The sequence below is a fragment of the Doryrhamphus excisus genome, chromosome 10 (assembly GCF_030265055.1).
Source record: "Doryrhamphus excisus isolate RoL2022-K1 chromosome 10, RoL_Dexc_1.0, whole genome shotgun sequence".
NCBI lineage: Eukaryota > Metazoa > Chordata > Actinopteri > Syngnathiformes > Syngnathidae > Doryrhamphus > Doryrhamphus excisus.
In genome coordinates, this window is record NC_080475.1 from 10,826,333 (window position 1) to 10,840,471 (window position 14,139).

Consider the following 14,139-nt stretch of genomic DNA (forward strand, 5'->3'; position numbering starts at 1 on the left):
GGTCATCCAACTTCATGTAAAAAAAAAAAAAATCCCAAATATCCCTTTAAATTTGTTTCCTAACTACCACAATGCAGCAGGCACGATCGTGCATCAGTCACTGTTTAAAAAAATATATATTTTTTTTGTCTGCTTTTTTTTCCGAGTGGTTGCTGGTGATATAAAGTCATTTTGAGAACTGCTTCTATTAATAAACGACATATTATTGTTATGTTTATTGCCATGTTTGTATGAATTACCAACTTCACACAACTTTTTTTAATTAACTCTTTATTATTATTAGTATCAGTTCCTGTATACAAAAAAAAGATCCGCACCATAATTATTATTAGTAGTATTATACATTTTGTACTTCTATTGATATTATAACATAATACCTGATGGCAGTTGTCTGTGTTGCTACAAAGTTGACCCAATAATGCTAATTACTAATCGCTACGCATGAATAAACATTAGTAAATTGCAGGTTGATGCAAATCCCTTTTGAAGATCATCAAATTGACAACATGAGATTGTCTCCGAGATTTATTTGTGATGAATTATTGTGGAATCTCATCTAGTTGAATTCTAACAATGTCAGTCCTACTGTCCAAATGTCAGAGATGAGTTGGTTCAATTCCAAAAGATCTCCTGGTCCAAGTCTTCTCTTGTCTCTACTGTCTGTTGCCTTTTTTCTTCTTTCCTGGAAAACCAAAGATGAAACAGGAAGAAAATAATTTGGCAGAATCCAAACAAAACCTCAGTTAACAAACAAACAGTTCATAATACAAAATAGAATATTCATGCAAGGATGGTGATTTAATATTCCATTTCTTATCAAGTGTCAGGGAAGGTGTGTCGATTTCAGACATCGGGTAATGTGAGATGCCCCCCTGTATCTCGGCAATAGAACACATTTGTGGTCATGTGACCACTCCCATTTCCCCCTGGCTATGAAGAAAGGTAAGCATGTTTTTCAGGTAGAAATATGACAGGAAGTGACTCGTGCACAACAGGACATCAGGCACATTGCCGTGTGTTCATGGAAGTAAACTTTGCCCCATTTGTGGAAATTTCTAGGATTTTGCTCTCGTTTTCTTAACCAAAAGACTTTTTGGCGATGACAGTTTACAACGTCTGTACTTGGGAATGTAACCAATTACAGCAGAGCGGGCGTGCTCGGAGGCGGGCCATAGGTGGAATGAATCAAAACAAATCAAATCCAAAGAAATACAGCTGGAATAGGTGCAGATTCTGGAAGATCTAGAAAGTTTTCTGTGCGGGGTATTGTGTGTAGCTGCTCTATAGGAGTCCACAGGAGTGTATAAAATTGCTAACTTAGCTTTTCCAACATGTAAACGGCACACAATTGATTGAATTGATGTGCACAACAGGGCATCAAGCACATTGTCGTGTGTTTTCTATTTGTGGAAATTTCTAGGATTTTGTTCTCGTTTTCTTTAACCAAATGAGTCCAAGAAGGAAGAGACAAGATTTTTCGCGATGGCAGTTTGCGGAGAACGTCTGTTCCGGGGGTTTGTGAGTGGGTGGATGTCAGAGCCAGGAGTGGTGGGTAATGGGAGCTACTTCAGCGCTTCAACGTTTTTTCCAACTAACTTTTGGATGTGAAGAAGAGCTTTTCCATCATCTGCGAGGACCTTTATTGGAGTCTGGCATGGCAACGCATGCCTTTGAGGGACATATAGGTCACATGACATAAAGGTCACATACGTACGTATATGCGACCCCGCCATTAAGACTGCAGTCGATGGGATACGTATCCTATTTCTATCCACATAACCAATGAGGCCTGAGTCCCATTTGAAATAGATTGGTATTGAACAGTAAATCAGATATAGCTCACATATGACCTGCAGCTAACAAAGCTAAGTGTCATTTAGTGGGAACCATCATTTTTGTTGTTGTTGTTATTGACCGGAAAGGACATACGTGGCAAGATGTCTGCCGTTGGTTCTAGACTTGCTGTTTTCTTGACTAGGCTTCTCGAACACAATCAGGATCAGAAGTGGTTTTTGTTCAGCTATCCAGAGGTGGACTTGTTGGAGTGTTTTGGATCAGGACCGAGGTTCATTTCAGTATGAGGTCACAAAAAACGTCAGACCATCACACTACCACCACCATATTTTACTGTTGCTATGATGTTCTTACTTTTAGGAAATTTTACAAAAAATGGCCGGATGTTTGCCTTCAGGATTGTTTTGATATACAGCAGAATCCATGGTTCCATTTATTACAGCAAGGCACCAAAATAAGGCCAGACCATCACACTACCACCACAATATTTTACTGTTGGTAAGATGTTCTTACTTTTACAAAATTTTAGAAAAAATGGACGGATGTTTGCCTTCAGGATTGTTTTGATATACAGCAGAATCCATGGTTCCATTTATTACAGCAAGGCTGCAAAATAACGCCAGACCATCACACTACCACCACCATATTTTACTGTCGCTATGATGTTCTTACTTTTACGAAATTTTACAAAAAATGGACGGATGTTTGCCTTCAGGATTGTTTTGGTATACAGCAGAATCCATGGTTCCATTTATGACAGCAAGGTAGCAAAATAACGACAGACCACCACACTACCACCACCATATTTTACTGTTGCTGATATTCTTACTTTTATGAAATTTTACAAAAAATGGCCGGATGTTTGCCTTCGGGAATTTTTGGTATACAGCAGAATCCATGGTTCCATTAATCACAGCAAGGCAGCAAAACTAACACCAGACCATCAGACTACCACCACCATATTTTACTGTTAGTATGATGTTCTTACTTTTACGAAATTTTACAAAAAAATGGACGGATGTTTGCCTTCAGGATTGTTTTGGTATACAGCAGAATCCATGGTTCCATTTATCACAGCAAGGCAGCAAAATAATGCCAGACGATCACACGACCACCACCATATTTTACTGTTAGTATGATGTTCTTACTTTTACGAAATTTTACAAAAAATAGCCGGATGTTTGCCTTCGGGAATTTTTGGTATACAGCAGAATCCATGGTTCCATTTATCACAGCAAGGCAGCAAAATAACGCCAGACCATCACACTACCACCACCATATTTTACTGTTGCTATGATATTCTTACTTTTACGAAATTTTATAAAAAAGGTCAAATTTTGTCTTGTAAGACCACAGAGTATTTTCAAGAAGGTCTTTGATTTTTTGCCCAGTGTCGTTCTTATGGTGGAGTCAAGAACCCTGACCCCCTTAACTGCAGTTCTTTGAATATTGTGGGGACTTTTGTGACCTCTTGGTTGAAGCACTGTTGCGCTCTTGGGGTCATTTTGGCTAGCCGGCCGGCTAATCCTGGGACGGTTAACCACTGGTCATGTTTTCGACATTTGTGGATAATGGCTCTCACTGTGGTTAGCTAAAGTCTCAAAGCTTTATAAATGGGAAGGAGTGGGCACCTTTTCACACATGGCTATGTCGGGTTTTTTTTGTGCCACTTTTGAGGAAGAAAAAGAAGCAAAGGAAAATATGATTGAGCAAATAAAAAATAGATTTGATGAGATGGATCTGAACGCACGAATGAACGACGACGTAATCATCACAGGGCTTTGAACGCCACCCAGGGCAGCCCAGAACAAAGGAGAGCTAGATGAAATAGATGTTGGCACGTTCCTCCAATCAAAGGAGATGGATGGAGCATCCTGACACCTCACCCGTCATTATCGTTAAGTTCTCCATAGGGAATTCAGAACCGCACCGCTGAAACATTCCGCGCATCGGACAAAATGCAAGCAAGACTTTAGGAAGCTCGATCATGTGACGGTGATGAGCTAATCATGATTCTTTTACGACTAAAACGTGACAAGAGTTTTTGTTGACAATCCAAATGTTAGCTGGAGGTGTGTCAGATGTTCAGATGTTGGTGTCAGATGTTCAAAATGAACGACATGTAATCACGTCTATTAGAGTGGAACCTTTACCCATTGATTGGTTCCAGAGGTTTCCCAGTGGGTCAGAATGAGCCATGGTCTCCATCTCTGCCTAACGTCTCTTGTGGCGCATCACCCAGGAGTTATTTTTTTCATTCACGAGTGTTTCTCATCTTCTTTGGCTCCCGCTTTGGGTTATGGAGGTGACAAATACTATTTCATCCAAGAAATAATTCATGGCAAAACGTCCGTTTTCACTTAAGAGTCGGACCTTCTGGAAAGCATACGGAATAAAGTCACACCTCGATTGGATAGCGTATGTCTATAGCCCTATAATATAACTAATATAACTAATAACTAACTAACTCCACACAGAGATGGCCAAGGGTGGAATTGAACCCTGGTCTCCTAGCTGTGAGGTCTGTGCGCTAACCACTCGTCCACTGTGCAGCCCTATAATATAACTAATATGACTAATAACTAACTAACTCCACACAGAGATGGCCGAGGGTGGAATTGAACAAAATGAGGGTATACTACTATAAAATTACTGCATATTACGGAGGGACGGTTATGCTTGTGTCGTGTTTTTCCACAGCAGGTATTCTAACCTTTGCTTTTTGTCTTGGTTTTGCCGAGGCAGGGTTTGGAGACAGAAATAGTCTGTTGGCATTCAGCGTTGTAGAGCGCCTTCTTCAGCGTCCCGTTCCTGGTCTGGATACCAGCGCTTGCGTCACACTCGCTCCAACTTCCGAAGCGATACTTGCAGTCGGCTAAACAGGAAAAAAACACTGATTAGTTTTTTTTTCCTTCAATGAAAAAAATTCTCTTTGGTTTGTCCCATTTGAGGATTTAGGGGTGTTACCTCCAAAGTTTTTTTTCCAGTTGCAGGGCACTTTGCATTTCATTCTCTTTGTCTGCTGGTCACATGACCCCTCCCTAAATCCGGTGCCGCAGTCGCCGTTGCTAGGGACACAGTTTCCATAGCGCCAGTCGGTGCAGTCTGACCCGGAATGGGAAGGTTTGATTTTCTCTGTGGATTGAGTAAAGATTTAGTAAGAGACGTGCCTCCAGAGTATGTGCTGCTAATTCAAGCACAACAACAAAATACCTTTGAAATTTGTATTTGTATATAAGTATATGATTTGTAAACAAATAAAAAGAACATTTTTTTGGAGTAAAATGTACACGTGGGAAAGAAAATCTCCTACCTTTGTTGTTTTTCCCTCCAGCTACCATTTTGATGGTGATGAGAGCGACGAGGAGCAGCAGCAGCGTAGCCTTCATCCTGTCCGAGTGCACAAAAATCAAGAAAATCCATATGATAAAAAATCACTATGCTATGCTAGGCAGCACTTTGCCCGGAATAAACCAACTGAGGTTACCGAACATAAAAAAAATAAACCAATAATCTTCAATTTGTTATGCTTTTTGGAAGCTGATCGGATGCTAATGAGTAGCTTTTGTTTAGCAACCCTTTAAAAGCAGGGGTCTCAAACTCAATTTACTGGGGGGCTACTGGAGCTCGGGTCTGGGTGAGACTGGGCCGCATCAGGTTTTCCAAAAAAAAAAAAAAAAAAACGCATTTACTAAAAAAAAAAAAAAAAATTTTTAAATTTAAATTTTTCTACAAGAAAATTGATAAAAAAATTCCACTGTTCTCAAATATCTTACATTTTATTTTTCTACACAAAATAAGATGAAAAATAAAAAAACAAATCAAGAAGAAGAAGAAAATCAATCAATCAGTAATAAATAAATAAATAAATATAATAATAATAATAATAATAAAACGGCAAACAATAAAAACTTAAGAAACCACATATAGTTGGTGGGTAGACAAATTATTTTTTTCAGATTAAAATTACCAAAGCATTATTAGAGCCCTGTAGACATGACAAAACACGACTATAGTCACATTTATACTTTATACTTTTTTATTTACAACATATTGCGCAACTGCAGGGTCTTTTGAGACACATGCTAACTCGCAAACTAGACAGCTAGCCACCTAAACGGTAGCCTTCAAGTTATTTCCTTTCAACTTAAAATAGCCAAAAACTTACCACTTCCACACGGATAGGGAGGATAACTATTAACAGTTATTTAACCTTTAACATGAACATTCATCAAAACGTAATAATTTTTTCTGGGTACATGATACCATACAGCATCCATATCAAACATTAAACTTTCATATCAAGGCGGGGGGCCTCAAACAAGTGTCCTGCGGGCCACATTTGGCCCGCGGCACGCATGTTTGAGAGCCCTTTGCAACATTGATGCATTTTGGGCTTAAAGTTTGCTGAAAGTAATCCAATGTAAGTAAATATAACTCAACCATTTTCAGCTATCTAAATAAGACATTAAATATCTTCACTAAGTAGTTATATTTTAGGCCTAAAAATAAATCTGCGAGCCAAAAACGGCCCCTGGGCGGCACTTTGGAGACCTTTGATTTAAACACTTAATATGAAGCACTTGCTTCCCGATAAAATATTGTCGTTTACGGTGGTTTTAGGTAAGAATTTATCCTTGCTGTATCCATTCCAGTATAAACAAAAAGCAGTCTGAGAATGGAAGACTGCAATTAGAACTCGGTTGCTCTAATAGGCTGTCCAGGGAAGGAGGTGAAGGCATCTCCGGAGCCTCCCATGAGGAAAGGAGCTGTCTTACTCCAAGACCAGCAAACAGATAAAAAAAAAATTAGAGATTGCTACAATTGCCATAAAGTGGTTGGTCATTTCCAGCTCTTCCAGTGCAACGCTGACATTAAACACGGAGCATTTTCCCGTTTCCCTCACAGACGGAAAGATGTGAGTCTCATTAAGTTTGCTGGTGGAAGTCAGAGGTCAATTGCTTTGCGTTCAGTCAGCACAGACAAATGTACCCATGTGGGCACGTGGTCACAAGCTGAAGACCACACCAGGAATTTAATATATAAGAAATGTCATTTACTTGAATATAATGCTTTGGTTTTTTTAATATATACGCAGACTGGTATGAAAAAGTCTGATTTCTTATTATTTTTGCAGGTTTGTCACACTTAAATGTTTCAGATCATTAAACAAATATTGTTTATATAATATTTATTATGTAAATATTAGTCAATGACAAGACATGTTATATTTTAACAGAGATTAATTGTGATCTACCAGCGCGGAAAAGGTAATAAAGCCATTTCTACAGCTTTGGGACTGCAGCAAACCACAGTGAGAGCTATTATCAACAATTGGGAAAACATGGAACAGTGGTGAAAACTTCCCAGGAGTGCCTGGCCAACCAAAATTACACCAAGAGCTCAGCGACAACTCATCCAAGAGGTCACAAAAGACCCCACAACAACATCCAAATATACGCAGGCCCCCACTTTCCTCAGTTACTGTCAGTATTCATGACAAGTAATAAAGTATGGTGGTGGTAGTGTGATGACTACCATCTGTTTGTGATCTAAAACGCACCAGCAGGTCTAACTCTGAATGGCGGAAGAAAAACTAAATGAAGACTTTGGAGTGGCCTAGTGAAAGTCCTGACCTGAAGACCAAAAACCCTCGATTGTGGTCAAATTACAACAATTCTGCAAAAATGAGTGAGCCTAAAATCATCCACAGCACTGTAGGGTATGAATGTGAATGTTTGTCTATATGTGCCCTGTGATTGGCTGGCGACCCTCCTCTGGTCTGAGGTCAGCTGGATGGATGATCCGAGACATTTGAGTGTGACAAATAAAATACAAAATCAGGAAAAAAAATCAGGGAAAAGACGTTTTTTTTGCTTAGCAAATAACCAACAGAACACAATGGAACCTTGGTTAGCATCATTAATCTGTTGCATTCATTTCCCATAGAAAATCACGTAAATCCAATTCATCCTTTTCAGAAAGCTGAAATTGTCAGTTTTGTTAGTTTCACATACAGAAACAATTAAAAATAGAAATAATAATTTCATATCCAAAAGTGTTTGATAACCACTGATTTCAGGCTAGTTTTACCTTGAGGTCACCATGGACACCATCTTTGTTATTTCTTGAATCCAGTCGTGTTTGTCTCTCATGGCTTTTTTTGCGTCTTTTTAAGTAACCCAAAATGGAGCCAAAGAAAGTTGCAAGCGCCAGCATTTCATAAAGTCAATGAGAAGCACTACTGACCCCTGAAATACGCCTCACACTAATTAACTCACTGACTGCCAGACATTTTCACACAAGAGAGCAAAGTTTTGGGGGTATTTTGGATTTCAAGACCCTCGGAATATTGAGTTTTAGTACTATATAAACATTGAAATTATGTAGAGAAACTTTTGACTCTTTTCTTAATGAAATATAACTGGGATGGGTGCAGATTCTGGAAGATCTAGAAAGCTTTTTGTGCAGGTTATTGTGTGTAGCTACTCTATAGGAGTCTATAACTCAATACAAAGGAATAACAACAAAGTATAATAGGTCGCCTTTAATAGATGACTTAGCAAAATGCTTAGTACTTATTTTGAGACTGATTTACATCAATGATGACTAAAGCTGGACGGCTAATTATGGTCTGGATTCTTTTCAAGAAAGTCCTGTATCTGTTTCTAAACTTGCGTTTAATCCAAAGAGCTAGCGTCTCTCACCAGAACGGGGTTGGACCAGCCGCAATTGTGACACAATAGTTAAGAGTGTTTTTCAGTCATTTGTTCTGCTAAGAATGAGGTCAGTTGACTACTATGGGATGCCGGGGGAGACACGTCTCTGTTTGTCTCCAATCCTATCATACACAGCCTATACTGTCTGGAGGATTCGCTCTCAAGCCTTTTCCAAGGCTGCGCACAGAAAACATTTGGGAACAGCTTTGATACATTTTGTACAACATGCTAAAACCAAACCAATGTAGGGCAATGTTTGCTAGGCTATCTGAACAAAACATACACACATCTTCGCTTAGCTCTGTCTTAGTTTTATTTTTAGAATAGCCCAAAAGCCAATAAAAAATAAGGAGTGTTGACTATTTATCAGGGCTACACAGTGGTCAAGTGGTTAGCGCGCAGGCCTCACAGCTAGGAGACCTGAGTTCAATCCCACCATTGGCCATCTCTGTGTGGAGTTTGCATGTTCTCCCCGGGTTTTCTCCGGGTACTCCGGTTTCCTCCCATATTCCAAAAACATGCTAGGTTAATTAGCTAATAACCAAAAACTTACCACTTCCACACGGATAGGGAGGATAACTTTAACCTTTAACATGAACATTAATCAAAACGTAATAATTTTTTCTGGGTACATGATACCATACAGCATCCATATCAAACATTAAACTTTCACATCAAGGCGGGGGACTCAAACTAGTGTCCGGGCCACATTTGGCCCGCGGGCCGCATGTTTGAGACCCCTGCTTTAAAGCATAGTTTGTCCAAACTATTTCCACGGAACAAGCTAAGGATGCGTGGGGCCGCATTGATGCATTTTGGGCTTAAAGTTTGCTGAAAGCGATCCAATGTAAGTAAATAGAACTCAACCATTTTCAGCTATCTAAACAAGACATTAAATATCATTAATCCAAATTGTCCATAGGTGTGAATGTGAGTGTGAATGGTTGTTTGTCTATATGTGCCCTGTGATTGGCTGGCTGGCCACCAGTCCAGGGTGTACCCCGCCTCTCGCCTCTTGAAGACAGCTGGGATAGGCTCCAGCACCCCCCCACGACCCTTGTGAGGATAAGCGGTAAAAATGAATGAATATTTATCAGGACTTTTCAAAGATTTCCTACATTAACCGGAAATTTCCGACCCTCATGAACTTTGGGTAGTGACCGAAAGGACAAGATCGGGGGTACAAGCGGGCGAAATGAGTTTTCTCCGTGGGGTGTTTGGGATCTCCCTTAGAGATAAAGCAAGAAGCAATATTATCCGGGAGAAACTCAAAGTAGAACCACTTCTACTCCGAATTCAGAGGAGCCAGATGAGGTGGTTTGGGGATCTGGTTAGGATGCCAACCGGTAGAAGACCCAGGACACGGTGGAGAGACTATGGCCTGGGAATTTGGGTTCAGTTGTGTTGTCATTGACAAATATTTAGTAAATCCGATTGATGATCTATATTGATCTGTATTGATGTGACATAGAGGATATAAACATTGTTGTCACCATCGCTGTCCTCTAATTCTTCATCATACTCAATGATTTCATAGCAAAAGGTAAATGAGTCAACAAGGGGGGGGGTTCTTAGACCTGCCTTTGTGTGTAGACACTTCACAATGTTGCATGGTACATAATGGTTTCCTTGGTTACGCTGGCACAGCAATGCAGGACCCGGACCTTTTCTTGTGTCCTTTAAACGTTTACATTTTGTATATTTTTGTTGTGGCAGTTTTACAGGTTTTCAAATGCTATTTGATAGTTCTAACTAAAAGTATAACCCCCCCCCCCCCCCCCCCCCCCCGCTGTGGTCAACATCTAAAGAAATAATATTTTCTGCATATTATAGTTCTTACATTTACACTATTTTTTTTTGTTTAGGCTAGGCTAGTTTGTTTGCCCTGGTTTGTTTATATTTCTCAGTTAGCGACCGGTTTGGGTTGTCGAACAGTGTTAACATATTCATTCATTTTCTACCGCTTATCGCGCATATGGAGGAGCCAATCCCAGCTGTCTTCGGGCGAGCCAGCCAATCACAGGGCACATATAGTCAAACAACCATTCACACTCACATTCATACCTATGGACAATTTGGAGTCGCTAATTAACCTAGCATGTTTTTGGAATGTGGGAGGAAGCCACACAGAGACGGCTGACAGTGGAATCGAATTTGGGTCTCCGAGCTGTGTGGCCTTCACGCTAACCACTCAGATGTTTTTGTCTTGCGTGGAAACCGGAAATCAATGCCCTCCCCCCCGTCTATGACATCATCAGCAGCTGACTGTGGTTCTTTGCTAACTAATAGAGTTGTTAGCTTATGTAAGTTAGTCAATGTGAGGCTCTGCTACACTGTAGTACCAGAAATTCTGTAATAGTTGAATTTAAAACAACCAGAGAGGTAAATATATCCTGTGGTGTGACCTTTGACCTCCATAATAATAACTTTTTGACTCTTGGGAGTTAACAAAATTGATATTTTACACATATAATTAGTCCACCTGGAATTATTTGTCTTATTTTACAATCTGCTATATGTGCTTATCTCTTATCTATATCTCTTCATATTATAGCAGACCACATCCAATAACAAAACTGAATTTTTTTTACTGAAAAAGACACTCTTGATAACAACTGTTGGACCAGATTCAAACACTTGATGTACCGGTTTTGGCCCCTGGGCCGTAGTTTGCCTACCCATGTGTTAAAATTACAGAATAACAGCAAAAAAACTACACACCATCTCAATGCTCTCTTTAGCCCTATTGGCGCCTGTTGCATAATAAAAAAAACATGAAAAAAAACATGAAAAAAGGAATAAAAACTACAGAATCGTCGCTACAAAGACAATAAACAACTTCAAAGAAGTTAAAAGGGTACTTACTTGTGGAGCAGCTTGGACTTGAGTGGTAGTCGAGGATGTAAACTTTCTCTCTGAGTACTTTGTCTCTGTGAGCATCACACAACCCCCCCTCACCCCCCCCCTCCTCCTCCCGAGGCACCCCCCAGTTGCTTTTGTCTCCAAAACCAGTTCATTCTGGTTGCATTAGCTCAATTCAGATCCCCATCACCCCACTCCACACATGAGCACACAAACACACAAAGACCCGTGTTACTCCACAGACCAACAGAAGTAACTAGAGGGCATAAAACGCTGCTTTTTACTTTTGGGATGCGTGTGTCCAAACAAGCCCCCCCACCATCGCAAAGCTTAATTAGTTCAATCTTTTGCAAAACGGACTTTATGTCAAGTGGGATTAATACATTTTGGATCGATTCCTGTCTGTTTGCATGAAGATGACAGGATGCAAGCAACAGGAATTTTAGTCATTTGCATGCCACAGCGGTTTGAGACTAGCATCCCCTTGTTACCATGGTAATCTACCTACTAGACTACACCAGTCTGACACCACTCATTGTGTTGGAACGAGTGTAAAACTAAAAAATTGTTATTATTGTTCATTCATTTATTTATTTTCTACCGCTGGAGCCTAACCCAGCTGTCTTAGAGCCTGGACTGGTGGCCAGCCAATCACAGGGCACATATAGACAAACAACCATTCACACTCACATTCATACCTATGGACAATTTGGAGTCGCTAATTAACCTAGCATGTTTTTGGAATGTGGGAGGAAACCGGAGTACCCGGAGAAAACCCACGCATGCACGGGGAGAACATGCAAACTCGAACTCAGAATCGAACTCGGGTCTCCTAGCTGTGAGGCCCGTGCACACAGAGATGGCAGAGGGTGGAATTAAACTTGGGTCTCGTAGCTGTGAGGCCTGTGTGCTAACCACTTGGTTATTATTGTTATTATTATTCATTCATTCATTTTCTACCGCTTTTTCCTCACAAGGGTCGCGGGGGTGCTGGAGCCTATCCCAATTGTCTCCGGGCGAGAGGCGGGGTACACCCTGGACTGGTGGCCAGCCAGCCAATCACAGGGCACATATAGACAAACAACCATTCACACTCACATTCATACCTATGGATAATTTGGAGCGGCTAATTAACCTAGCATGTTTTTGGAATGTGGGAGGAAACCGGAGTACCCGGAGAAAACCCACGCATGCATGGGGATAACATGCAAACTCGGAATCGAACTCTCACATGGAATGTCACTTCTCTGATGGGGGAAAAAGGCCGAACTTGTGCGAGAGACATTCCGTCTAAATATAGTCTGACTCACCTCGACCCACAGTTCAGGTTCTGGAACCAAACTCCTCGTTTTGTGCATACGTCCCAAACGACACTTCAGAGTACCCGGCCTTCCTGGAGTCCATCAGGGCGATTACTATTTCATGTGCACTGTAATTAGCTGGCAAACAGTCCAGGGTGTACCACACATCTTGTCTGAAGTCAGCTGGGATAGGCTCCATCATACACCTTGTGACCCTAGTAGTAGGATGCATGGATATTACTATTTCAAATGGTTGTAGCTTAAAAATACTTAGAGATAAATGCATACTGTAAATGAGAAAAGTCTTAAGTACAACCAAAGGTTTATGATGGGAATAAATTCACTCATCTTATTTGCATTATGACGTCACCAGGCTCCGAAACGGTCAGATTTCTGTCTCCATCATACCCAACAAGTCATCAAAATGTCTGATCCACTTCTCATAGTCTTCTTCGTCTCTCACGGAAATCACCTGATTTGTCGGATCGTCAGAAAACTTTATGAACTGTGAACTAAAATCACAGGATTTTTTTTTTTAATCATAATAACAATGTTATTAAACAAACACTTCCACAAGTAAATGTATCTACTGTAAATAATGATCTCACAACCAGTGTATCTACTTACAGTCCATGAAAGAATCATTGGCAAAGTCTAGAATATAAAAAAATTATCATTCTGTTCAGTTTCAGTTGGAAAGCACATGTAAGTTGCTAACAAAATTAAAAAAAAAATAATAATTTTTGGTATGGGAATATTTGGTCTTAGGCCATGTCCACACCAACATTGATATTTTTAAAAAGGCATTTTTTATATGTGTTTTCACCTTAAAATTGAACTTTTTGGAAAATATTTTTTTTATATATGGAGACTTGTGTAAAATACCTCATGTGTCAACATAACCGTTACTGACTGGTGTTGATTTCATTTGGGATATATTGAAAATATCTTAGTTTATGTGGATATGGCCTTAATATACTACATATATATACTATTTATATATACATTTTCATCAAAAAGGCAACAGAAGCCCTCAGCACTGATACAATACAGCACACTACAATAGCAACAAGTGCTGAAGGCAGGTTAAAAAATTAAAAAATTAAATGAAATATTAATGTGAATGTTTTACATGGCAACAAAAAATTGCCCTATATGGCTTACTGATAATAGCGGAAATCTGTTCCCCAGACGTTCCCCAGTCCGGCGTTTTTAAAACTGCGTCTCACGAGAACGTAGACACACGGTAAAGTAAATATTCACTGAGGTTGTGTGTCCTGAGCTGCTTTTGTGACATTTAAAGTCGTCATTGTCATCATCATTATTTTGTTTCTAAAAGACGCTTAAACCGCCGTTTCCTGGTCTTCCCTCTGAATCATCTGATAGTGTTGCCGGTTCTCCAGGTAGGCTGCCAGCTCAGCGTCATTCGCTTTCTCCGCCCGGTTCCTTGGCGTGTCACCCTG

General features: G+C 40.1%; 2 protein-coding genes across 3 annotated transcripts in view; both read right to left on the bottom strand.

Annotated features, from left to right (window-relative positions):
• Positions 1–34: 34 nt before the first annotated feature.
• LOC131137728 (midkine-B-like) lies at positions 35–13,040 on the bottom strand. Of its 2 annotated transcripts, none has more exons than XM_058085991.1 (5): positions 12,686–13,040; positions 5,108–5,184; positions 4,762–4,929; positions 4,508–4,669; positions 35–682 (listed from the first exon to the last, which is right to left on the bottom strand). In XM_058085991.1, the coding sequence occupies exons 2-5, from the start codon at positions 5,181–5,183 to the stop codon at positions 654–656; spliced, it is 435 nt and encodes a 144-aa protein (XP_057941974.1). In that variant the 5' UTR covers position 5,184; positions 12,686–13,040; the 3' UTR covers positions 35–653. The 2 variants fall into 2 exon arrangements, with proteins under 2 accessions (XP_057941974.1, XP_057941973.1); XM_058085990.1 differs by lacking the exon at positions 12,686–13,040 and adding an exon at positions 11,379–11,481 and having other exon boundaries at positions 36–682.
• Positions 13,041–13,194: 154 nt separating this feature from the next.
• Positions 13,195–14,139, bottom strand: part of LOC131137647 (diacylglycerol kinase zeta-like) — a 56,518-nt gene continuing 55,573 nt past the window's right edge. Inside the window, exon 37 of the mRNA XM_058085831.1 lies at positions 13,195–14,136. Coding sequence (XP_057941814.1) covers positions 14,020–14,136 — 117 coding nt within the window. The 3' untranslated portion in view covers positions 13,195–14,019. The remainder of the gene's footprint in view (positions 14,137–14,139) is intronic.

What these genes read in the sequence shown, in the direction of transcription:
- LOC131137728 (XM_058085991.1), bottom strand. Translation starts at nt 5,183, where the DNA reads ATGAAGGCTACGCTGCTGCTGCTCCTCGTCGCTCTCATCACCATCAAA. An exon ending in CTGGAAAAAAAACTTTGGAG is followed by an intron (nt 4,670 to 4,761) that starts GTAACACCCCTA and finishes TTTCCTGTTTAG; the next exon opens with CCGACTGCAAGTATCGCTTC. An exon ending in AACCAAGACAAAAAGCAAAG is followed by an intron (nt 683 to 4,507) that starts GTTAGAATACCT and finishes TTGGTTTTCCAG; the next exon opens with GAAAGAAGAAAAAAGGCAAC.